The sequence below is a fragment of the Seriola lalandi genome, unplaced genomic scaffold (assembly GCF_002814215.2).
Source record: "Seriola lalandi dorsalis isolate HSWRI2012SDOR001 ecotype SW California unplaced genomic scaffold, Sedor1 jcf7180002055006, whole genome shotgun sequence".
NCBI classification, from domain to species: Eukaryota; Metazoa; Chordata; class Actinopteri; order Carangiformes; family Carangidae; genus Seriola; species Seriola lalandi.
Genome location: NW_019525549.1, coordinates 2,104,672 through 2,132,187, shown reverse-complemented (window position 1 = coordinate 2,132,187; position 27,516 = coordinate 2,104,672). Strand labels below are relative to the sequence as shown.

General features: G+C 42.2%; 1 protein-coding gene across 1 annotated transcript; it reads right to left on the bottom strand.

The window, feature by feature from the left end:
• Positions 1–222: 222 nt before the first annotated feature.
• vps37c (VPS37C subunit of ESCRT-I) lies at positions 223–23,278 on the bottom strand. The gene is made up of 5 exons (XM_023397258.2): positions 22,542–23,278; positions 22,019–22,129; positions 11,211–11,382; positions 7,145–7,227; positions 223–5,661 (listed from the first exon to the last, which is right to left on the bottom strand). The coding sequence occupies exons 2-5, from the start codon at positions 22,109–22,111 to the stop codon at positions 4,960–4,962; spliced, it is 1,050 nt and encodes a 349-aa protein (XP_023253026.1). The 5' UTR covers positions 22,112–22,129; positions 22,542–23,278; the 3' UTR covers positions 223–4,959.
• Positions 23,279–27,516: the final 4,238 nt, after the last annotated feature.

Here is a 27,516-nt window from a genome sequence, read left to right as displayed (position 1 = left end):
TTTATTTTATTTTTACATTATTTATATTATATAATTTTATATTACATTTGTGTATGGTTAATAAATATTAAAGGTAAAAATTTACTTAAAAATGGACATTTCCAATTGTATCATCAAAATATTTCCATAAAAAATTTCATTTCAAAATAAAAGCCCAGCGTCTGGTAGTTTCCAGTGTTGTTATCAGTTTGTTCTGTGAGACGTTCAATTGAAAAGTCAGAGTTTTCATTAAGATCAATTTCAGTTTAATTATTCACAACCCGAAGAATGAGAAAGAAAACAAGAAAGGCTCTTTAACAATCTATAGTCATCAACATCATCATCGTCATATAACTCCTCATCATCAGAACAGGTACAGCATCTGAGTGATCATATGAACTCTAGAACAGAATGTCTCCCTGTACGTCTTCTAAACACTGATTCTCTTGTTACTTTCTCCGTCCCTGTGGGACACTCAGATCTATGAAACAAACCCACCACATCAGTGAGGCTGGGCAGGAGGTGTGTGTCTGTGTGTGTGTGTGTGTGTGTGTGTGTGTCAAAGGTGAAGCTGAACTAAAACACAGGAGGAATGATGTGAGCAGCACCTGACTAGGTGGGTCAGGTGGAGCGTGCACCATCACATGCAGGTTTATAAAGACTTCATAGATCACACTGATTGATTATTTTTGTTCATTGTTCATGGATCAGTTATGAGCATTTAGTAAGAAGAACAGAGTGGCTGCTGCTTCTCCCACCTGCGTTCTGTCTGTCTGTTGTCCAATAACAAATGTTCACTGTCTCTCACAATCTGTTCACCAGTTACAGTCAGTCAATGTGTTAATGTCCACACGGGACGGGGACGAGCTCCAGCTGTTTTGTGACATCTACCTGCTGCTGACAGGAAACCTGACGCTGACGACCTGATGATGTCAGCCAGGTCAGAGGTCAGAGATCAGGTGAGAGTCCATCCCTCCATACTCCAAGTTAAGACCAATCAGCGTCCTATGAGGGAGCAGCTACTGGCAGCTGTGGGTGTGTCTTATGTGGCCTCCTGAAGAGGTTAGCATAGACGCTGCTTAGCATCAGTTGTTGAGTTTGATTTGACCAACTGGTTCCACTAGTGGTGACATGGGCAGGCCACAGAATCTGACTGGTTTCCCAGATGTTCTGTATAGCAACACATCTGGCTCCACTGTCACTGTCACACAGGTTGTTATGATTCCTATAAATAACACTGATCATCCCTTTATAAAAGCTGCTGCTGCTCAACCTCAAACCCTGTAGCTACTGATGTACACAAGCAAACCACCTTCACTCTCTTTACGTCTTAACATCTGGATCAGTGTCTCCAGACCACTATCAACACGTCATGCGTCGTGCTGTCAGATTGGTTTCCCGCGTGGAGAACACTCATCACCTTCATCAGTGTTTCTCTTTATCACGACTGTTCCGTTCTGACGTGGTCACATGGTGGTGTTTTCAAAGACTGTTACAGGACTGTCCAGACTACAGCCCCCACACAAACACTGTCAAACACTGGAGCTATTTTAACATCTGAATATGAAGGAAACACTGAGAACGGACAGAGGAGCCAAACCTTCTGAATCAAGTACACTACCAGTCAACGTCTGACAACAATCTACAGTCTCTGTGATTCTGACATTAAAGCTCCATATAATATAAAGGTAATTGTCCATGTGTTGATTGATTATAGATCAGGTCTAGGTTCTATATTAATACTGTGAAAGTATCAAAGCGTTCAGTTGACAGAAAAATGCACACAGCCTGCATTCAGAAACTGAGCCTCAAAACCAGCCGTCAGCATTTCTGGAACTTTGTGATGTCACAACAAAGTCACCAAGCAAGTCACCACGCAACGCTCACCAGGACCCACCATCTAACCATGCAGGATTTGGTTTCTATGAGTGTTTAACTGAAATCTGCTATATTTTTATTGGATCACTCAGAAAATAGGCAAAGGCAAAGAGCCTCCTCTCCTCTGACTGGCTCACCGACCTGTTGTTACTAGAGCTCCAGAGAGAAGCCTGAGAGGAGATGAAGGGAAAATATGGAGCTTTAAACATAGAATCTAGATGTCTGACTCCTCCAGCTGAACTCTCCCTGTCTTTCTTTCTACAGTGGAGATCAGACATTGTTCAGAAAGTTGGTCCACTAATATGTGTCACTGTCAGCTTCAGTCCAGTTCATCCCAGACCAGTTCCATGAGGTTCAGATCTGAGACTGCGCTGGTCTTCATCATGTTGCTGTAGGATGAATTTCTGACCAACCAGTCTTTCTTCCGCTGTTCCTGCTCTGTCTCCCTCCACTCTGACAGCAGTATACAGTCCTGCCTCCTGCAGCACAGTGTTGTCATGGTGATTATCAGAGGGTGTAGTGACACCGTTTGTACAGAGGAAGTGTTTCATTTACTTCCACTGCTGCAGGACAGACGGATGTTCACCAGTTCCTTCATCCCTGATAAAGACCCTCACTGCTGACCTTTGACCTCACTGCTGACGTTTCAATGTAACCTGGGAAACTGCACATGTTTTATGACCTTTGACCTGTTGTGTATCTGTCAGTGTTCACACAAGTTATGATGAAGTGATCAGACACGTTTTTAACAGAAGAGAAAAACAACAGTGGACAAAAGCTCTGTGATGTTACTGTCATGGAAACTGATGACTGAAACCAGGAAGTGACAGAGGACACTGACTGGCTGCTGCTTCATGCTGCAGAGACACTGATGAGTCCTACTCTCTGCGACATGATGTGGAAATGAAGTGCTGATCAAACCTGTGTGATCAACCCCCCCCCCCACTGCTATGGCAGTCTGATGTAGTGATGACTCAGTCTGAGAACCCCCCCCCTTCTCCAGAAGGAGTGATGGAGAGGAGGAGTGATGAAGAGGAGGAGTGTGATGGAGAGGAGTGATGGAGAAGAGGAGTGAGGAGGTGGTGTGGATGACAGATTAGTGTTAGCGGGAGAGTGAAACAGAGTGTTGGTTGTGTCACTACAGGACTGCAGTGCTGCTGACTCCCCCATCACACCGCTAACACCTCAGTGCTAACACCTCTACACAGCTAACACTTCTTCTTGTTCTGGCTCTTCGCACAAAACAAGTTTATCAGACAGGCCAATCGTGACCCCCCCACCCCTGCGGGGCCCCTAAACGAGGGACCCCAGCAGTAAGACTCTGACCTGCTTCACTCCAGTTGTTGTCATGTTTATTGGACAGGTGGGCTCCACTTCATCTGTGTCTGTATCTAGTCTTGGAAATGAAGATGTCTGATGCGTGCAGCAGTAGACACCTGCTCGTTCTCCTCATGCCCTCTTCTGCTAGCTGTTTGTTATGGAGGAAGCAAAGGCAACCAACAACTGAAAATGAAAGCTGCCCACCCGTGCAGCAGCCATATTTGTTTGGGTAAAGGAATGGAGACACACCTTGGGGCAGGCTTTAAAATTTTAATTCACTGCAAAGGGAAGGGAAAGCTTTGTTAAAGACCCATGCATTCTTTAAGCTGCAGTAATGATTATTTTATAGTAAGAGTGGATCAGATGACTGTGTCAGTGACGAACCCACACACTATTGTTACCATGCACTGCTGAGTCAGTTTCCAACTCAGTCCTGGACCTGCTCAGCAGCAGACAGACTGAGGCAGAGAACAGCTGTGAACATGCTGGAGCTGGAAAGGACGAAACACTGAACTAACAGAGAGGGAACTGACTGATTTCTCGCATGTAGGACAAGAATGCACAAGTCTGGTCTGAAACAGATGGGGTCAGGTCCAGCCCTGTTGCTGCGACAGTTGCCATCTCTGGCTCAGGACTGAAGAGTCCTGGCTTTACACCTAGAGACATGTACAGCAGCTGCTAGCAAGTCTCCTGTACAAGCTGAGCTGACCTCTGACAGCTACCTGAGCTTTTATCAGTTTTAGCCGTCTGACCAGCTGTATCAAGGCTCGATCACAACCGACCAGCAGCTCCCTTTCCGAGCGAAGTCACTGTGTGAGACACACAGCACACAGGAGGCAGGAGACTGGCATGTCTGTCGTCCTGTTAGCGTCTCTTCAGCTCAGAGCTTTTTCTCTCTCTGCTGTGAGATGATCCTGAGAAGAAGCTTGACACACAGCTGTTGTTGCCAGGTTGTTAGCTGTTAGCTCGTCAGCTACAGCAGCTCACCAATGTGCCAGTCTCTGCTGCTGCAATGTCCTCTGTCGACACAGAAGTCAGGGAACCAGCAGAATGCAGTGTCGTGGTCTCTGGTGAGAGTTACTGCTGCTGCCCTCAGGTAACTCACCTAACACATTCATGTGTGGAGCAGGTAAGTGTCTGACAGAGCTGATGATGTTCCCTCCAAATCCTGTGTCTGAATTGAACCTAACATAAGAGCCGACATCTACCTTCTACTGACAGACCCTCCAACAGACAGCTACTGACACTGGTGTAGTGTTACAAAGACTGACTTCTGTCAGGGGGAGTGCACTTGTGTGTTTATAAGGTTTTCTGATTGCCAAATAGCAACACACACACACACACACACACACACACACACACACACACACACACACACACACTTGAAATGGCAGAAGAGGAGGGTGGGAGGGAGTGATGGACAGAGGGAGGAGGGTGAGTGTATGAATGGCCAGATACAAGTGTGAACATTTAAACGCAACAACCTGAGACTAGTGTGGGGCGGGGTGGGTCGCAGGGTGATGGAGGAAGGGAAAAGGAAAGAGAAAAAGATCGACAGACTGATATTTAGAGAGAGAGAGAAAAATAGTGCAACAAATATAAGTAAAGCGAGACACCTCTTGAATGTGGGAGATGGGGGGGGTAGAAAAGGTACAAAGACAAGAGGAGGACAAGGAGTCAGGGTGAGGAGAGAGAGGGAGGTCAGGGAGGGAGGAAGGGGGGAGGGTGAGACAGCAAGGAAGAATTGAGAAGAAGAAGTGAGACATAGGAGCAGTAGTGCTTTCAGGAGTACGGCTGTGGGACTCCATATCCTGGTCTGTAGACGGGTCTCCCCGTCGGTGACTGAGAAGAGGAAAAGGGGGGCCCAGCGGGGTAGCTATAGCCACCGTAGCTGTAGGAGGCCGGGTAGGGCGCAGGGCCACTCTGGGGTTGGCTGGGGGTGTACTGGCCGAATGCTGAACCCGGGTGTGGGGCTGGGAAGGAAGGCTGGGTTGGGTAAGGGCAGGCGGCTGAAGCCGGAGGCCCGAAAGCGGGCCTGGGGCCAGGGTAGCTCCCAGTGGGGGTGAAGGGCGAGCCGGAACCTGGGTAGGGAGGGATGGCCGGGCCGGAGCCTGCTGCCGCTGCTGCAGGGGGGGGGTTGGGCGGGGTGATGGGGTAGGGGCTGTAGGGTAATCCAGCAGACAAGGAGGCTGGCTGAGAGGCATTTTGGTAACAAGAGGACTGAGGTTTGGAGTTCGGCTGCTGCTGATTTGTTGTCGTTGTTGTCGTCTGTTGATTCCACGGTGATGCCGTGGCAGCAGGATCCTGGCTGATGCCTGCTGATGATGTCATGGCGGTGAGATTGCCCTCGCTCCTCTGTCGCAGGATCTCCTGGAGTTTCTCTATCCGGACTCGTCTTTTGTGAGCAAGGGAGCGCAGCGAGAGGAAGCGGTCGAGGAAGGAGTCCAACGACAGAGAGCCCTCCAGAAACTCATCAGCTAGAGCCTGCAGGCGCGCGTGCGCACACACACACACGCACGCACACACACACACATACACACACACACACACACACACACACACACACACACAGAGTGATGGTTACTGCTGGGCACATCTTAGACCTAAAACACATCTTCCAAGTACAAGTCTGAAAGCTCTGAGCTCCCTGCTGTGATATGAAATGCCTGACCTGAAACTTTTAAAATGACACTGCTACAAGTAGACCTCCATATTAAAATGAGACCTGTGTTCTTCTGTGAAAGGACAGGTCATACTGTCTGATTGAAGTCTGGCGTTCACTATATCCCTACTGTTCCCTCCTGGTGGTTGTTGCTTGTACCAAATGTGAAGGCAATACAGAGATATCATATTAACACAGATGAAAACATTGATCCTTAAAAAACAGCATTGTTTTTATTTATTGATTCTTCCGACAATTAAACCAGGAAGCTGACAGGGACACTGATCAATCACTACAGATACCAATACTTAGTTAGAGATCTGTGATTTAAACAGTTATGACGTGGCAGAGGAACAGAGAAGCAGACTGAGAGTAGAGGTGGACGATAGGACAAAGCTTGGATGTAGTTAATGGCTTTTTCACAAGCATCCACATTAAATTGTCACTAAACTTTTTTTGGACATCGGATTGAAATTCACTTTGCCACCGTTTACATTACATACAATATCACAAAAAAATCACAACAAGCATCTAACAGCTGTCAGTCAGTCAGTTAGTGTGTCTGCATCACCCTCACTCCAGTCAGGATGCTCTGATTGATCGGCCAATTTTCATTTAAGATAGTGATCATCTTCAAACTGATCAGCTGTGGTTAATACCCTGAGAGAAGCAAAGTGTGCTGTGTAGTGTAGCCCCACCTCCCACCAATAGGGTCACCAAAACAAAACAACATGTTGCCTTTTGGAACTGTTACAGAGAGTGTGAGACTGATATTGCATATACATGATATATAAGAACATATATATATATATATATATATATATATATAGTCAAGTCCTGATTCTTGATGTTTTTACGTTTTGGTTGCTAACAAGTGTCTAAATGAGACTGCAATGGTTGTTGAGGACATTACCAGTCCACCTTTACAGCCTTGTTGTGGCACTAACTCTGTCATAGGAAAGGCTTTTGTAGAAGAGGTGAGAGCTAAATCAAACTACAAGCTGAAGTTTAGTCGTGGTGTGTGACCATAGTGTTGAAGTCAAGTGACCATGGTGTAGTTGGTTTATAGCTTAACATTAGCTTTTTACTTCTGCTGATTGTAATGAGGCTTCAAACATCACAAAGTGGTGTTCATTAGTGAAGATGATCCTGCTGAACAAAACCTGCCAGGATCACAAACTGTTGTTTTTCTCTAATAATCCAAAATGTTAAAATCCCATTGGCTGTTTGTGGAGGGAACCGGGGTGCACACTTTGTTTGTGTGTGTGTGTGTGTGTGTGTGTGTGTGTACAGCTCTGCACTGACCTCTGACTCTGCCTCCGTTTTGCTGCCCTCTGCCTGTAGTCTGGAGAACAAGGCCTCTGGAGACACCTGACCCACCATCCCATCTGAGGAGGAGGAGGAGAGGAAGAGCAGGAGAGAGAGTGAGAGAGGTAACAATACATCCCAGCAGGCCACCTTTCACTGAGAGACTGATGACACCTGTGTGCGGTGACATCTGTTGGGACTCAATCATTCAATAGACCAAATGTTTCTTTGCTCCACTGGACAAAGGAATTCACACTCCACAGTTCCTCACGGTTCACACCTGGGGACGACCCTTCCCCCCCCACGGACCTTACTGGCCAGCCATGGTCAGCGTGTGACATGTGACCCCCAAGGGTGTCACCAAACAAAACCAGTCTTCTAGACCCCTTCTCTCTCTCTTCCCTTCTTGGCTTGCTCTGGAGAGCAGCTCCAGCTCTCTCCTCTTGGTTCTTCAAAAGGGCAACAAGGCCCCAGCCCAGGTCAGCTCTGCTGCCTGAGAAACCAGCTCTCTCGCCGGCCTGCTCACAGCAGCCTGCAAACACTCTTCTCCTCCACAGCAGCGACCTGCTTCGGATTAATTGTGAGTGAACCAAATCCTCTTCAGAATCAGCAGCTACAACACAAGGCCAGCTGATTTTCCAAGCAACAGGAGTCGTAGCAGAGTTAGCATGGAACAGCTAACTCTGTGAGGAGAACAAGGGAGATAACCGCAAAGCAACACAGCCAGACAGGACTTTACTCCACCAGGAAGCCTCCCAACTCACTCGATTTTACAAAACACTGGAAAGGACCTGTTTGCTTGTTCAAAGGACTGGGTAACGTTAACGGACTGGGCCTTACCTCTCCCAGCACAGCATAGCACCGCATAGCTAATCAGCAGAAGTCTTAACTTGTTAATGTACTTGTTGATTGATGTCTTGTTGTTGCAATGTTTGCTTAGGTTGTGGTCAGTCATACAGTTAATCGAGTACTCGTATGTTCACACACATAGCGGTACGTCTCAGTCCTAGAACCTGCATGAAGCTAACCTCCCCCCTCTAACTTGGTACCTTTAGATTACATGAGCTAGGCTAACAAAGAAACTCACACCTTCCCTAACAGACACACACACATACTCCTACACACACACACCAGGTGGTCTCAGCGGCCATTTTGAGTAGTTTCTTTGTTTACCGCCATCTTGTGTAGTCTTCTTTGTTCAGGTCATGTGGTCACAGTGACCACTTTGAGTCAGCCATCTTGCCTTTGTCTGTGTCTCAACAGACACACACACACACACCCGTATATACTAGATTAGACATTGTGTTTTACTCTGCTCCATTGTAAATAAATGCCTTTTAAGTATAACTACTGGTGTGTTTAATGTTGCACAAGCGTGAATATTGCCAACCTCTACTCGGTAGAATTCCAATCCTTCAACTGTAACTACTAATGGTAATTTGGTTATAGTTAGTAAGCTAATGGTTAATCAGAGTTCCAGATTAATGGTAATAAATTGAGACTAAAACCATATTGGCTATTTTGCCTATTAGTTTAGGCTGGTGCCCCGTGAACTTTAATTCATTTTGAAGTTATTATTTAATATTCTTATTTTTAATATTAATATTTTCTTAATTTGTGATAGCCAATAAATTGATAAACAACCGAAATCCAACATATTTGGTGTCCAGCTCATGAGGTAGAGCTCAGACCCAACACATCATTGTAACAGTAAGTGTGAGTGGAGACAAAAAAACTGTCTAGATTCACACTGTCATACACTAAGCCATTCACGTCTAACTCTGTCCGTCTGAGTCGCTTAGACAATGATGATGATGATGATGATGATGACGACGAGACTTCCACACATGTGACACATTCTGTCTTATTTTCATAGTACATGAACATGAAGAGCAGCCAAACGGCTGACCTGCTGCGTCTGAAGATCTAGGGTATGGTCAGTGGAATGTGACATCAATGCTGGGTGTGGTTACAGCTGCACTTCCGACCACACCCAACCATGTTGGCTGCTACTAATGATTATTTCATAATCGATGCATTTAATTAGGGGTGGGTGATCGGACTTTGATATATGATCAGATCGCCTCATTAAAAGTTTCTATATTTAGATATTTAATTTCAAAAGTTCAGTCACTGCTAACCAGACCATATTAATTGTTAAACAACTAGCCCACTAACTGCAGCTGGAGACAGCAGCTGTGGTTCTGCTCTGCAGCCTCGGTGAGTTGGGTGTAGCTCCACATGAATCAGTTCTCCACCTGAGCAGAACCAGAACCACTGTCACCAGCTGCAGTCCAAGACAGTGGAGACCTGCTGCAGGCGGGAGACAGGAAGTGTGACAAGGCCAGGCAGCGAATTAACTTTCAAATTAAAGTAATTACATACAGCACCTCATAAATAAATAACTGCTGTCTAAACGGATACTCCATATAAACAGTAAAAACTGTGACGGTATTGTGGGCATGTTCACAGGGCATCAGTATGTCAAGCTAATAGTAAATTCTAAGAGTGCCCTCTGCTGGAGAACAGGGCAAACTACTTCAAAGGCCTTGTTGAGGTTAAAGACCGTACATTTTTAATTAGAACAAATAATTACAGTTGAAATATGAAATCTTTTCACACATTTGAACACAGGTTTAGATTTTGAAGAACAGCTCAAGTAAATGTGACAGTGACTTTATCTTTAACTTAAGGAACAGAGGCTAGCCCGGACATGACACCATGACTCTAACCACCTCTGACCTGTTCATGTTTCAACATTATACTATGTATCATATATGTATGATATCTGAAAAATTAAATATTGACGTGGTGTTAATAGCGTGTGATAAAATGGTGATGACAGATGTTTGACCTTGTGGATCTTGTTTCTTTTCACTGTCCATTGAGTGTAATTGTTGTATTTATAGATTTATAGAGCGTTTGCAGATGGGGCCCAGAGGTTCTGGATCAATCTGCACAAGGAAGTCAGGTCGGCTAAGTGTGTGACCTCCTTTAAAGGTGCACTATGCATTCCTGCATGGTTTCAGCGCGATTTTATTTTTGTCTCAAATCATAGGCATCTCCCCTTGATCCGCTAGCTGCCTGCCCCCTGAATACACTGTGAAAAAGCACGGTCTCTGGAGACAACACAGGCGTCACAAACGGCAAACAAACACTAGGGGCACAGGCTGTGCCCCAAAACATAACAAACCACGTTTCAGCCAATCACCGACAAGAACCGCCGTAGCACAGCTCCACTTTCGATTTCGATGCGCGTTCATGACAGTTATGGAAACATGGGGGGAGGGGCAAGCTTGCTCTGTTTTGTTTGGTATTTACTTCGAACGTCAACAGAAGTGACGTCATGCAGGAATGCATAGTGCACCTTAACACTCTTCTTAAAACTTAATTTCATCAGAGAGCTTTCCTGGTTTTAGTCCATTTATCTTAAAATGACTCTATTGGTTTTGATTCACCTTACAGTTTTAATTGTTTTATCTATTGTCTTCTATTTGAAACCTGTTGATTTTATTGCTGCCTTCATCACTCACATAGATGTTGAAAAGTACTCTATAAATGAACTGAATAAAATAAAAAGAATATCATTATTCTTATTATTTGTTCACTTTAGACAGTTGTGGTTACAGACTCTCTTTGCCTCCCTTACTCACATCTGAGTCTCATTAATTTGACAAAGAGACGAAACACAATAAACACAGTTAAACATAACATTGATATTATTATTAGTATTATTATTATTATTATTAATGTTTTATATAGAGATCGTGATATCATCGTTATTGTGAATTCTTTGTGTTGTAATTGTGTTGTGAAAATCGGATATAGTGACAGCTCTGATACTCACTGTAGCAAATCAATACAAAAATACTATAAGTGTACCAATTATCAATCATATATCACAAGATCACTGTTATTATTCCCACTGTTAATCTCAACACCAGCTTTTGTTATTTCTCAGTTTACATGTTCGGACATGAGGTGGGAATCTTCACCTCAAGTCAACATGTGTAATGATATCAACTGATCAATCAATATCAAGAAGACCCCCCCCCCATCCCACCTCTGATGGAGCAGTGTTGTCTGTAGGTTTCTCTGACAGCCTCTAGTTGAGAGTATCTCTCCACCAGCACCTCCCTCTGTGACTCCAGACGAGGCTTCATGTCCAGGTTCTGCTCGGCCAGGCTGCGATTGGATGCCAGCGCCATCTCTCTCTCCAGCTGGATGTTCTGGATCTGAGGAGGAGGAAGACAGACATCAGACAACTTACAGCAAATGTCATCTTGTGGTGTGAAAGGCTGGGTATCAAACCTCAGGGCTATCACCAAGTATCACAAAGGGAAAAGTGGTCAGATTAAGCATCTTGTTAATTCTATGATCAGATTTAGCTTCAGTTTGCCTCAGATATTTAAGAACTGGCTTCTTTTGTTCTATGAAAAAATGAGGCTTCGCAGAAAAATATATTTCTCAAACTAAGGTATAGGGGAAAAGTATTTTTAGTCTAATGGGTAAAGTGTGGCTTTATCAATATCTCTTTAGTATCAGTACCAAAGTTCAGGTATCTACCTCATAGGTGGAGGACACGGTGAGTCACTTCTTAAATACCAGTGTTGGTGATTTCACATGAGAAATAAATGATGGAGAAGCTATAATCAGTTTTAGGTAAACTCTGCTTCAAGCCTAATTTCCTTGCACAGTATTAGTACAGGCACAGGGGTGAGCATCTACAGCAGGTGTCTGTAACATAAACACTAAGGAATGAAAGTACAGTCTCCCTTCAAACATTGCTGCATTTTTGTACCTTCTTCTTCTCAACATTTCTGTTCCCCTAGTGACAAATACGTACCTTTATATCCTGGTAAAAAAAAATGTACATACCCACTGGATAGGTACAGGATTGGTGCCTTATTTTTTAAGTTATTTTTGGCATTTTTGCCTTTATTTTTAATAGGAGCAGTGAGAGAGACAGACAGGAAAGTCAGGGGGAGAGAGAAGGAATGAAATGCAGCAAAGAACAGAAAACAAAACAAAAAACTGTTAGTTTACATCTTTAACAAAATCAACATTTTATATGTAAACTGATCCATTTTCAGTGTGTTTCAATGTATTGTTCTGATATTGTTCTAACCCTAACCCTAACCCCAGCACATGAGAAAAAGCAGCTATTCAACATTAAGTTGAAGCATAAGACCTGAGGAGCCATTCTCTAATCACTGAGTGCAACCAAGAGAAATTTCATTTTGGTTTCAGACATAAAACAGGAACAAAGTTAAGTAAAAGTACATTTACAAAATACAAATTCATGACTCGCATACTGTATTAGATTCAGTTCATTCAGTGTTTAAATACTGGCTTTGTAAGCCTGCCTCATGACCGTACCCCTTTAAATCAAAATTTTGTGAATACTGATTTCCAGCTTATCTGCCTGAACATTCATCTTGTTAAAAGTACAGTTGTGTACCCTTTGCTGTCACCAATGATTTTATACCTTTAAAATAAACAAATGTCCACAGTTATCAACCTGAGGACCATATCAGCACCTTACACGGTTCATAAAGTTACAAAAGTGGTCGGACACACCCACCAGTCCAAGGTAGGTGTGGGCAGAGGAGCAGTACTGGTGGAATACACTAACCTCTGTATGTCAGTAGTTCTAATTGCTGTCCACTGACTTCTCATAACATTCAGTAACTGAATCCAGCTGTTAATTAGTGACTGGTCTGTCCTGGATCTTGTCCCACAGCTGGGGACTGTCAACCATAATCTGCAGCTGCTCAGATCCTGAGTTGATGATTAATGCGGAAAGTCCTGCTTGTGCAGACCAAGTCGTGTCTGTCAATGACCAACTTTGATTAGATGGAAGTGAGTCAAAGAGGTTTTCGGACTCTTGTGCTCAGACCGGTGTTAAAGGACAGGAAGTGTCATGAGCTACGTGAAACTAGGTACCAAAATTGAGCTATGCTGACCAAATACCACATCTCTGGACCATTAGACTGAATGATGACACACATGAAATATCTCAGTATTTTCTACAGAGCAGGTAAATGTTCAGTTGTAAGAAAGCATCAACCTCCAGGTCTGAAACCTGAAGCATCAACCCTGAAGAACCAAAAGCTGCAGTTCCTATAATGACCACTAGACCTCTGGCTCCAATAGTGAGTCAATAGCAATAGATTCCCATGTTCAAATGTCCAACTTTAGGCAGAAATTAACATGTTTACAGCCTGGTATGAAAACAGTTTTAGTGTTTCTAGCTAATTTCTTCCTTCATGACAACTGTTTATATACCCCTACAGTTCACCTACAAAGAACATATTGGAGTGGATGATGATGTCCTTTACATGCTCCACCGGGCCCATTCTTTTTTTCCCCAAAGTATATTTTTTTGGCTTTTGTGACTTTATTGGACAGGATAGTAGAGAGAGACAGGAAATGGGGAGGCAGAGAGAGGGGGATTGACATGCAGCAAAGGCCATCCGATGCGGGACTCGAACCGGGGCCAACTGCAGCGAGGACTGTAGCCTCTACACATGGGGCGCCTGCTTGACCACTACGCCACACGACGCCCCACCGGGGCAATTCTTACTTGGATGAGCCAGGTAGTTACATGAGGATTATGTTCTTTGATTTTTCAAGTGCATTTAACACCATCCAACCCCCCATTCTTAAAGACAAGCTGAAAGGGATGGGGGTGGATCCCTGCTTCACGTCCTGGATTGTGGATTACCTGATAAGATGAGAACAGTACGTCAGGCTGGGTAACTGTGAGATAGTGATGAGCAGCACTGGGGCTCCACAGGGGACTGTTCTGGCTCCGTTCCTGTTCACCCTGCATACGGCGGACTTTAAATACAACTCTGAGTCATGCCACATCCAGAAATACTCAGATGACACAGCTATTATGGCGCGTATCAAGAATTGGCAGGAAGAGGAGTACAGGGATCTGACGATGGCCTTCAGTGAATGGAACGACAAGAACTGCATCCTTCTGAACACCTCCAAGACCAAGGAGTTGGTCATGGACTTTCGGAGGTCTAGGCCCACCTTTCAGCCAGTCAACATTCGAGGGAAGGACATTGAGATGTCCACAGTGAAATGCTGCACATGTTTTATCAGTCAGTCGTGGCCAGTGTACTTTTTTATGCTGCAGTCTGCTGGGGTGGCAGCATGTCAGACATGAACACAAGGAGATCGGACAAGCTGGTAAAAAAGGTTGGGTCTGTGCTTAGCAGGAGTCTGGAGTCACTGAGGACTGTTGTGGAGAGATGCATGCAATGTAAGATGGAGGCCATCTTGGACAATGATACCAACCACCCTCTCCACAACATTCTGGCAGGACAGAGAAGCAGCTACAGGTGCAGCAAATGTCTCATCTCACTGCGCTGCAGAACAGAGAGGTTCAGGAGATCCTTTGTTCTCACTGCCATTAGGCTATACAACACCTCAGCCAAAGGATGTGGACTAATCTAATTATTATTGTTTATTTATTATCAGCTGTTATTATCATTATTATTTTTATTATTATTATCATCAAAAATGAGCTAATGGCCACATGAATTTCCCCTAGGGGATAAATAAAGTATCTATCTGTCTATCTATCTGTAAAACTCGCCTGTTTACATTTTGTTAAAGGGGAGCTATTATACTTTTCTGAGTTTTTCCTTACTTAGTCTGTTATATAGGTTGTTGTGCATGTAAATGGTCTCCAGAGTTACAAGGATCAAAGTTTCCATCAAAGGGTAACTCTGTTAGGGTAAAAACCCAATTTCCTCCTTTGTATGAATTGCCTCGTTAGGGGTCCAGACATTACTTCCTGGTCCTATTGATGTCAGTACTTCTGTTGATGCTGCCCACCTGCAAGTTTGACATGCCCCTACACAAGGCACAGCACATAACTACTTATGGTGAAGTGTTTAATTCGTTTTGTAGCCATGCCAAAAAGACAGTGTTCTTAATTTCCTGGAGAAATCGACTTCATTTTTCCATGGTCCTCCACTGCTCCAAACATTATAGTGTGAGCCAACACTTCAAGGAAGACTGCTTCAGAAACCACGCACAGTTAGGTTTCATTTTCGCAACATTTATTTCTGTAATTCACACTTGATGTGGCCGAACAGGGGACTCAGCCTCACAGCCTGTAAGTGTGCATTGTTATTGTGGATGTTAACCATGTTACTGCGACCCGTTCGCGACCTGATCATGTTAGTAAGAAGCAGCATAGCAGAGATATAAATGCTTAAACATTTGTCAGTACTGACATGCTGTGCCTCGTTAGCTCAGATAATTATCCACAGTTTAACCGCTGAGTTCGTTTTTCAGTAACTTATGCGCACTAACGTTAAATTAATTCAGATTTACCGGGATTGTGTACCAGCAGGAGGTGAAGCCGTGGAGACTCCCTACCTGTTCACTGTCTGTTCTGAAAAGGGTTTCTCATAAAAGCATTCAAAGTTATGAATATTGTCATTCGAAGTCTTTGCAGACTGTCCAGCTCCTTAATCCGCAGCTCTCTTCATATTTCTTCCTCCTTCCGGTTGCAGGACAGTCGGTACACTTATTTTCTGCTCCAGTCCAGCTTGTGAAGGTGGATCGGGTCTGTCATCTTCTGGTTCAGGATAATGCAAAACTGAAGTCGCCACAACCGGTTGTTTATACTAGACATGCGGTCATTGCCATGTTAGTTGTCGGTCAGCTCCAGAGGGAGGAGGGGGGCCCGAAAACGCTCTGAGCTCTAACAGAGCCTTTCAGACAGAGGGTGAAGAGAGTATAAAATGTACAGAAGAAGAAAAATAATGTATTTTCAGAACATTAAAATATGTAAATCTATTTAGTCGACAACAAGAATGAAATGATGAACACTAAAAATGGCCATTATAGGTCCTCTTTAAGGCTTAAAGTCATGTATAATTGTGGGCATGGCCCCTTTAGGTTACAGGTGAGTGCAGTACTACAGGATTTTCCCCTCTTCCTAACTAAACACACAGCTGTACAAACAATACAGATGTCATCAGAACCGCTTGTCTTATCTCCAAATAACTGAACCATATTTTCTGCCAACAAATCTGGGCCCGTGTCACAAAGCATCTTACAGCTAAAAGTAGCTCCTAACTAGCCAATTTAGGAGAAACTCCTAAAAATAATGGGCGTGTCAGTCCTAACTTTAGAAGTCCTAATTTTTCTAAGAGTAATTCATCACTTAGCTAAAAGTAGCTCCAAAGTCAGAGAAGTTATTAGTAGTGGAGAGGACTCCTAACTAAATAATCACAAAAAATCTTAAAGAGCTGCTGTCATCGTTGAATCTCTTAAAAGATACGACTCAATCACGACAGAATAATGATTGTTGTGGAGTTTCTGAAGGATGCAGTAACATTTCCAAACAAACAATAAAACAAAGTCAGTGCATAAAGTAAGAGTTCAGCAATGCTGTGTTACTTGGCAACCGAGAAAAGCCAATCTATTCACCAAACAATAAATGTCTCTGTAGACTCACATCACAGGACAGTTCATATGATTTCCTTTAGATGTTCAAAAACTTCAGAGAAATAAAGCAGCTTCATGGTCGGTCTACCCGCTGTGGTCGCTGCTATAGATGGAACGCATGTAAAAATTACTGAACCATCACAAGACGAAGAGGTTTTTGTAAACAGTGAAGCTAAATCACACCATCAACACACATGTTGTATTGATGCTGCCTGTACAGCTGTAGACATTGTTGTACAGTGTCCAGGATCTACACATGATTCAGGGATCTTATGGAGATATCCAGCTGGATGTCACCTGGTGGGGGACAGTGGAAATCTTCTCAAACCTCAACCCACAGCTGGGACCACAGCTACATTACAACAGGCTGCCAGTTAGCTTTAGTTAGCTTGTCTATGAGAGGTTATTTTTTTTTATTTTCCATTGAGTGAATTGAATGTAAGTTTTCATTGTAAAATTAAATTCTCCTGGGTCAACACGGACCTGATCATACAGATGCATTTTGGAGAATGCGCTACTCTTGTAAACAGCTCCGAATCTGTTATAATTTAATTCGTATTAATTTATCTCTGTTTTTATATTTTTATGTTGTACACGCGTTAACTGGCACAGACCGTCTTTCATCAACCAATCACTGTCCATGAAAATTGTCAGCCATAGAAACAGAGTCACTCTGAGTTTTGAGTTTTCACTTTTCCTTAGTAAAGTTTGTCTCAGCAGCTTCGTGACGAGGACTGAGGAGAAAAATATTTTGTTAAAAACTTTTAGTGTGACTTAGGAGAAGTCTTAGTGGTAAGATAAAATGCTTTGTGAATACGGGCCCAAGTCTTTAGTGTAACTCGTGCCATTTTCTGTAGCTACAATTTACAGCTGTTCCCTAAACGCCTCACATATTGGCTATAGGTAATGCTAGCATGTGTGGCCTTTGTACGAGAAACGCTGGGACTTCAGCAGTGTGGACCGCCATTGTGTCTCCCTCCATGTTGTAGGAGAACGTGAATGAGTGAGGGTGGGGTTGTGTGTGGTGTTGTGCGTGGGGATGGAGTTGTGTAGAGAGTGCGAGAGAGGTGAGATGTCGCTGTCACTTCTTTATGGAACAAACCGATTATATGAAGCAACATCTAACTACATTGATATAAACTGTATTGTCTCATCTTATGTTTGAAAATATATCATATACATTAAAAAGTCGATACACAGCCCGTCACTACTGAACACCAGGGTAATATGCAAGAGAGAGCAACACAGACAGTTTTCTGTGGAGGGTAAATGCTAAATAGATGTATGCTTAAAGAGGACCTCTTATGGTCATTTTAAGTGTTATTCTTGGTGTTGACTTAAAAAGATTTACATGCTTTAATGTTCTGAACGGACATTACATTACATGTTATACTGTACTCTCTTCACCCTCTGTCTGGAACACTCAGGGCTCTTTAAGACACCCCTCCTCCCTCTGGAGCCCAGTGTACTCTGATTGGTCAGCTTGCCGGCAACTACGATGGCAACAACACGTACTGCACATCTTGTGTAAACAAACTTCGGACGACAATATTCATAACTTGGAATGTTTTTTTTTTTTTTTAAGAAACCCTGATACTTCCAGATAAAAGGAATATAAATAATGGAGGAACAGACAGACAGTCGACAGGTAGGGAGTCTCCACCGCTTCACCTCCTGCTGGTTTATGATGCCGGTAAATATGAATGAATTTAACAATAGTGCGCATAGTTACTCAAAAATGAACTCAGTGGTTAAACTGTGGATAATTTATCTGAGCTAACGAGGTAAAGCATGTCAACACTGACAAACGTTTAAGCATTTATATCTTTGCTATGCTGCTTCTTACTAACATGATCAGGTCACAGTAACGCGGTTATCCACAGTAATCACATTACAATGTTTGGAGCAGTGGAGAACTGTGGAAAAATTAAGTAGATTTCTGCAGGAAATAAAGAACAGTCTTTTCGGCATGGCTAAAAAACTAATGAAAACACTTAACTATAATTAGTTATGTGCTGTGCCCTGTGTGGGGGCGTGTGAAGCTTGCAGGTGGACAGCACCAACAGAAGTACTGACATCAATAGGACCAGGGAGTAATGCCTGGCCCCCAAATGAGGCATTTCATACAAAGGAGAAATTTGGGTTTTTACCCTGACAGAGTTTCTCCCTCCCTCCTCTTTGATCCTTGTGACTCTGGAGACCATTTACATGCACAAAAACCTATATAACACACTATAAGTAAGGAAAATCTCAGAAAAGCATAATAGGTCCCCTTTAATCTAGAAGGTTGATGGTGTTAGAATCAACACATTTATTGCTATGGTTATTTAAAGAGATTTATCTCCGCCGGTCAACAAGTGATTATACTCCTCTGCTCCGTGTAAATCACAGGTCGAGCTGCTTTTTATAAAAAACTCATGAATTTATGAAATTGTAATGGAGAGCTTTTTATCTATGTATGGGGTTGTTGCTTCTTTTGCCACGTCAAATAAAACAAGTCAAATATCGTTTTGACATCTGCAAAGGCATGAGCATCAGAATCGTTGATCACTGATATCATCATCCATTGGCACAACCCTAGGAAGGAATGTACGAAGGAAGAGATACACACTCACTCACAATAGTGGCAGCAACCCACGTAGACTTCTGTACAGTTGGACACCAGCATTGCTTCAGTGTTTACTGAGACAGAGTTCCACTTACTCACTTCCCCCACCCAGGCCATCAAAATGATCTATCTCTTATTTTGAAGGAATCCCATATCTCAATGTATACAGATGATGCAACAGTATTCACATCTGGACCTAAAGTGTAGGAGCTAAATTTAGCTTGAAATCAGTGTTTGAACCCTAACCCTAACCAGTAATATATTAGCATTAGGGCTGCACAATTAATCAAAACACAACTGAAATTCTAATATGGCTAAGCAGCAATTTTTTTTTAATGAAGGTAAAATGTGTCACATTGTTGTGCATTGTTAGAACAATCAGTATTGTGTTGCTACAGAGACGCCCCAGCCTACAAATCATATTCTCCAGACGTAAAGGAACAAGTTTGTTCGGGCCAAGACCAACAAAAATCACATTATCATCATTTTTACAAATTTTCAGTGACAATTTAATGAAGAATTATCACTCCACCTGAAAATGTGACTAATGTCGCTATCGCAATATCTGACAAAATGTTTTTTTTTGGATATGGTTCCGCCCTAATTTATGATGGAGTGTTAGGGCCACATTGTGGGAAAAAAAAAGAAATCTGAAATTTCAAGAATAAAGTCATAACACTGCCAGAACAAAGTCGTAATATTACAAGAATTAAAAATGTAAAAGTTGTAGAGGGAAAAATACATAATTTTTAGGAATATTACAACAACCAATCAAACAGTCAGTGGCAGCTGCTGTTTGTCTGTCTAACAATAGAATGACTCAGTTTCTTCACAATCTTATGATTGACATTCTTGTCCTGACGCTGCTGCTGCTGCTGAAGATGACGAGCCAAAAGATGAAGTATCTCCTTACTTGTGAAACCTAAAGTAGAACTTCACAGGATGCGCCACATTCCTCATGTTAAAGCTTCTGATACTTCCCTCTAAAACAACACACAACTTAAATGACTTTATTCTCATAATAACATGACTTTTTCTTTTAAATATTATTATTTTATTCTCAAAATTACGACTTTATTCTTGAAATTTCATTAAAAAAAATTTTAATTACTAATTTGCATTGAATGTATCTAAAACAAATATTGTGTTTGGAACTAATTACACTAAACCAATCCTGGTTCTCCATATAAATATGTGTTCATTAATTAGGTTGAGGACCAAAGTCACTGGACCATAGACCTCACCTTAGACAATAGGTTGTCATGGCTGAAACACAGATAACATGGTAACTAAAATGGGGAATAGTCTTTCTGCAATATTGAGGTGTTCAAAATATGTGACACAAGATAAAACCAGTTACAGTTAAACCAGTGACAGTCGATGGTCTTATCCAAACTGGATCCCTGTACCTCCTGGTTACATGTTAAAAGCACATTATTGTTTTTATTGCTTGTTCTTATCAGAAACATCAAAAAGAGTTTTAATGGTGATGCGCATTCATTTTTAACCAGAGCTGTAGCAGGAAGGCAGTTTATACTGTTCCATGCTGGGGCAAGTTCAATCCAGTGTACTGTCTGATATCAAGCAATATATAAATGTACTTCACTCACTACAGAAAATAGTGCGTCAGTTTTAAATTATTACTTAAATGTATCTCAGATAAAACAACATTATCAGTGTTTTCCTCATTCTGTATTCCCATTTCATTGTTTCCCTTAAAGGACCAGTGTGTTGGATTTAGTGACGTCTAGCTTTGAGGTTGTATTTGCGACCCCCCCCTTACAACTAAAGCATGAAAATTTCTCCATGTTTCTATAAACCAGGAAGTTTCAAATGGGTGGGCAGAGCCTCCTGGAATAATGAGTGTGGTCCAGACCAAACTAGCATGCTAGCTTCTGATTAGAGTGTTTGCTAATGTGCTAGCTAGTCATGAAATTCCATAGAACAAAATTATACATGCAAAATACAGGATACATGATTATATATATAATGGAAAAATATGGCAAAAACTGGAAAAATGTAATACTGAGGTCAATGACCTCTCAAGATCACCAGAGGTCAGATACAAACTGCTTCCACGTCTGAAATAAAACGTCGGGGTGTGTAGATGATCTGCTGAAACTTTCATGCTTTAGTCATTAGATGCACAGTTGTTTTCCCCCCTATCCACCCCACTGTTTTGTGAATCAGGTGTGAATCACTCCAGAGTTCAAAACACTTCGGTGTTACAGTTGTCAACAATGTGTCACCATTGCTGCTAAATTCTATCAGAACTGAACCAGAATTTAAAAGTGAAGTGATCTAAGTCGAATGTTTCCAATTTTCTCCACACTGAGTTTTATTTTGATCCAAGAAAACTGTCTGTGAGCTGTCAATCACTTCACATTGTCTATGGGGAAAATGAATGGGACTTTTTCTTCAGGAACCAGGATGCCTGAAACAGCTCCTCACACCTTCCAACTCTACAGTATTTGTTATGTTGTGTTGCAGCTACTATTATAGTCTGTGACTGTAAGTGCTGTTGATCTGTATTATCCCTGTGTCTACATTTATATGGACACCAGGAAGAATAGCTGCTGTGATACAAACAGTCAGTTTGGGTTTTAAATCATTAATATGACAGTTTGGGTGGTTTGTGTCATGTGAGTTTAGCCATGCTGAAGGGCTCCTGGTTTCAGGACTTGTAAATCAAACCCCTGACTTCTCACAGGCACGTTTCATGGGAGAGTTCAAGGCCAAACTGGAAAATGAAAGTCAAATGGAAAGTGAAGCATCATTTTTACCTCGTCAGACTCTAGAGCCATAGACTCCACCCTCTCCGGGTTGTCCAGGAGCTCCTGTAGCTCTGATTGGCTAAGGTCCTGGAGTTTCTCCATTTGATTTTGGCAGGATGGCTGTTGTCACAAAGGAAGCAGGAAATGAAAGTTAAAAACAATGTTTGGAAACAGAGAGTGAACAGTCAGAGGACTAACTTCTGCATTTTAATCTCCCCAACCATATATAGATGATTATTAGTCATTGTCTTATCAGGCTGTTGCTGACAATTCAAGAATTAACAAACCAACCATGTCACTTACACCTGCTCCTTCACAAAGTTTCCACTGTGTAAGTGGCCTTTCACAAATGTGGGCGTTTGTTTTTACACCAACACAAGTGGTAGGAAAACATTAAGACAGTTGGCTAACAGCTAGCTAGAATATTAAAGTCACCCTATAGAGGCAAAGCGGAGGTGAGTGACTGCAGGCCACGGAGCAGAACCAGCTGTTCACTGAGCAGGGGAAAGGCTAAAAATGGGCTGGCACTTACATGATGCTAGCAAACCAAATCCCGCCTGACACTGCGCCGTGGTGACATCCAACACCACCTCTGTTTCCAATCACAGCTGACGTGACACGGCCTTGGGATCTCTCCGACCTGCCCTCACTCGGCCCGACGACTCGACAAACTAGCTAGCTACTCTGCGACGTCTGGTCTCAGCTGACGGTTTCCGCGTTGAGCGATCTGATTACAACAACAGTCGGTATGATCGCAATGTCAGGCACTCGGCCACCGTCAACTTCGAGGGAAGCCCAGCGATTTTGACGACCAAAAAGGGAGCCCAGAGTGACGCCGCTCGTCCCTAACCACCGTTGCCACACGCATCGGTGTCCCGATAAATGTTACTTTATTAAACACACGACCGCGGTCGACACTGCGGGTCAGAAAAGCGCCAAATATTCGCAAAAAAGGAAGAAAGTTTCACTCCACACTGACAGAAACCGCCGCCATTTTAGGAACCATCCACGTTCCGCGGTTCGCAGGGGTGTTCGGACAAAACTAAGATAATCCAAAACAGCAGCGGTGAACTAAAATTAACTCGTGAGTCATACACTTAAAATACTTCCGGTCTGGCGATATGTTTAGGATCAATTATGTCAACTGTGGTCGTCTTCCCTCCGCTGTCCCCCGCATGGCAGGGTAATGGTGGGGTCCTGTGTTCAGCTGGGAAACCCCTACAGTATGTGACGGTATTGTTCCAGCCAATACTTCCCGTGTCCCTCCAGCCCTGCTGTCAGTGGATGAACATCCGTCATCCTGCTGAGGTGGAGGAGCGGCCCCCACCCCGACCAGGCTTCGTCACAGCCGGAGAAACGAGGGGACAGGGGTACCAAAAAACAAGAAACTGCAGAAAACGTCTTCAATGATTTATTTACATGAATAACTACAGGTGACTGACTAACTTTTGACCCGCTATTAGTTTTTTTTAAATTATTTATTTATTATTTCTATGTTATTATTTTTGATTGTTATGTTATGTTATGTTATGTTATGTTATGTTATGTTATTATTCAATTTCATTTTACATGAATGTTTTTTTAATGATTCTCATTTTACATCAATGTTTTTAACATTTTTATGTTCTTTTTATGTCTTTGTGCAGGTCATTTCTTTGTTGTAAAGCACTTTTTGCTACATTTCTTCTAAGAAAAGTGCTTTAAAAATAAAGATCCTTATTATTATTATTATTATTATTATCATTATTGTCATTAATACCAAACATTTCTAACTGCAGGCCTGATGGGTTATCAGAAAATGTGAAACCCTCAGTACTTTTAAAGCTTTACCAACAAGTCATTGCCAAAACATTAGATTTAAACAGAGTGGAAACTTCACTTTGAAATGTCATAAAAACACCAACATTTCACATTTACTGGATCGTTCTTTGTACACTTGGCGTGTTTTTGGTTTTGCGCACAGACCCGCAGCCAGTCAGACTCTATGTATAAGTTAATACAGGGTTCTACCATAATATGGGAGACCAGGGCATCTTGTCACACTTTCACCTCAATACCTTGGTCTCAGTATATCACAGTCATCCATTTTCTTTATTAAATTAAACAATAAAGTATTGTGCACAAATTTACACTCTTTAGATTTTTCTCCTCACTTTAATATACTTATAAATGGTTAAGTACAGAATGTGCTTGTGTGACAAGTTGCCCCGTTATGCAGTCAGTTGTCACACTATATTTTTCAGATGAAGAAACACCTCAAACCCATCAAACTCTTAACCTTAACTCTTCCCTTTGTCCTTCCTTCCTTTTCTTAATTTTGTTTGAAAATTCCTACAAAAAGATGTTCATGATTATATATATTTCTTTGAATCAAAGGCTTCTCATGCATCCTCCTGTATATTTCAACCATTTTATCATATTTAACTGTTAAAAATCCAGCTGAAATGAAAAATGCCTTTTAACCATTATAGAGGATATCCGCAGTCACACTGTGCCCCTATTTAACAATATCTGCCAAAAATCTCTTCTTTTCAAACTAAATATTATGGGTGCTTACGTCAGCACACCTCGACTAGTTTAAATCAATATCAGGTGAAGAAGGTGTGCCTGTGAAGCCAACAGCAGACAGCAACATGAAGTAGTGAGAGTGACGTGTGCTGTTGCTAGCTTTAGTCCAGGACTTTGGTTTAGGAATCAAAATAAACCTTTTCTCTCCTTTATCATGTGCAAAAATAATATTATTAAACACACTTATGTATCCAAGTTTAATGACATAAAAAGTGCGATTTAGAGTTTTTTTTACTTTTAGGTTTGAATATTTGAAAATTGTTCTCAGCTCAGTGATGCAGACCATATGTCAAGAGCAAAATGACTTCAGAACACTTAGAGGAACATGCAACTGTTGTTTTTTTGGATAGCACCCTCTAGTTGTGGAGATATGATCAGTGTGACAAGATGCCCTGGTCTCACCTATCTGTGTTTGTAAGTGTTGATAATTAGTAATGGAGCCTGGTCCAGAGGACAGTTCATTGCAGTGGTCTAAACACAAACAGTGTCTGCTGGAGGAGGATTTGCCACAACCTGGCAACTCAGATGTTGTTCTCATTAATGACATAACTGAAGCATTAAAGACGTCCATCCATCCATTAGCTATACCACTTATCCTTAGAAGGTTGCCGGGGGCTGGAGCCATTCTCAGCTGATTTACATTAATGATAAATGTCACTACCATTAATAAAGCTGTTAATTACAGTTTACAAAGCTCCACATTTGACTGTTAGTAATATTAGATTAGATTAGATTAGATTAGATTAGATTCAACTTTATTGTCATTGCACAGAGTACACGTACTAAGACAACGAAATGCAGTTAGTATCTAACCAGAAGTGCAAAAGAGCAGTTAAAGTGCAAGTGTGTGCTGTACAGGTATGTAAAGTGAGGGTGTGCATAAGTAAAGTGAAGATGTGCATATGTAGGGTACAAAATTACAATGATGAGGTAGCGGGAATAAATACAGTGAGTGCTAGACAATGAGTAGAGACGGTTCAGAACAGTTCAGTGCAAGGTTAGGTGGCTGAGGGGGTTGGTGTGGCAGTCACAGTCTCTGGGTTGTGTGTGTGTGGGGGGGGACCTGTCTCTTATACACATCTTGGCAGCAGAAATGTATGTAACATATATAAGTATTGATGGTTTGTTTAGTGAATTAGAATTTGTGGTTTTGAGGCTTTTGGCCCATCACATAAATTAACACAATTTTACAGGACACAAATTTATCAGCTGCTGGTGAAAACATGCAAGTTGGTTTTAGCCTTCAGTCTACCAAACTACAACAGATCATCGTCCTGGAGGAAGTCCAAACACACATACACAGATGACAATCAACATTTAGATCCAAATATTAGAATAGAGACAAACTAATAAGAAAATAACGATAACAGCAGCAGGTTGAGCTGAAGACAAACAACCACCAAGTATTAAAATGGAGGATTTAGACCTAGGCCTGATAAAGAGCCTGATGAGTATATGATCCTGTCATATGAAGTCTGTTTATTCACTGACAGACTCTCAGTACAGTTGTAGTATCCAGGTGTGACACTCATGAAACTCCTTGTTTGGCTGCCCACACCACTGCAGTTGATCACTGAATCTAGATGTCTGATTCCTCCAGCTAAACTCTCTCTGTTGTTCTTTCTACAGTGGAGATCAGACATTGTTCAGCAAGTTGGTCCACTAATGTGTGTCACTGTCAGCTTCAGTCCAGTTCTTCCCAGACCAGTTCCATGGGGTTCAGATCTGGAGACTGTGCTGATCTTCATCATGTTGCTGTAGGATGAAGCTCTGACCAACCAATCTGTTTTCTTTTGTTCCTGCTCTGTCTCCCTCCACTCTGACAGCAGTATACAGTCCTACTTCCTGCAGAAGTTTTGTCATGGTGATTATCAGAGGGTGTAGTGACACCGTTTGTAAAGAGGAAGTGTTTCATTTACTCCCACTGCTGCAGGACAGACGGACGTTCACCAGCTTATTCATCCCTGAAAAAGACATCTACAGGGGAATTCAGTTCCTGGTGTTTCTTTAGAAACAGGTATGTTCTAAAACTTTGACCAGTGGTGTGTGTGTGCCCTGTGGATAAAACAACATGCACAGATTCTCAAAGAGCAGGTTTGCTGATAGATTCTGTTTGAGTCACTCTTTTTGTCACATCTTACCCCCTCCCTGAACAGGTTAACTCTGAGACAGGTGTTTTACATGTAAGTCTAGATTCCATGTTACAGTTTTTTTTAAGAACACACAAAAAAATGATATATCACAAATTTTCTTCAACCTGCCACTCAAAGAAGCAAACCATGAGTTAATTCTCAGCCATGACACACAGTACCTGAGGCACAAAAACCTAACAGGAAGTAACTTGCTTGCCTTTTCCGAACACAACCAATCAAAATGCTGCACATCACCAGTGTGACACACCCACTCCTCACCTTAATTATTTAACTGATTACAAACCAATCACTGCTTTAGAATAGTCCTATCAAAGGCCAAAGGTCAGAGGGGCAGCACCTGTTATGAACAATGGATGCAAACACTCTTTAAGGAGCGACTCACTGACGATGTCATCAAACACAGTTAATATGACAGAGGCTGGACTGAGGGTCCAACCCAACACAAGTCGGTTTACAGTGGCTTTTTCAGACATGAGAACAGGGATGAACAGCTATATCTAATGTCTACCTCAGCATGCAAATACTTGATTTTGAGATGTGTTTATGATATTCTAAATGCAGTGTTTCATTCTGCAGCAGATATGACATGAGTAGTTTTTGGGTTTGTGTGAAGAGTTTTGAAAAAATCCAACCTAGTTTAGAAAAGCAGTTGTAAAAAATTGTCTCTAAGTATGTGAATCCCAGATCAGGAGACTGAGTTTAAAGACAGTGATATTAAAAACACATTTTCCAAGTTCTACTCCTGTGGTCTGTTTATCAGTAGGTGATAAACAAGCGTCCCTCTCC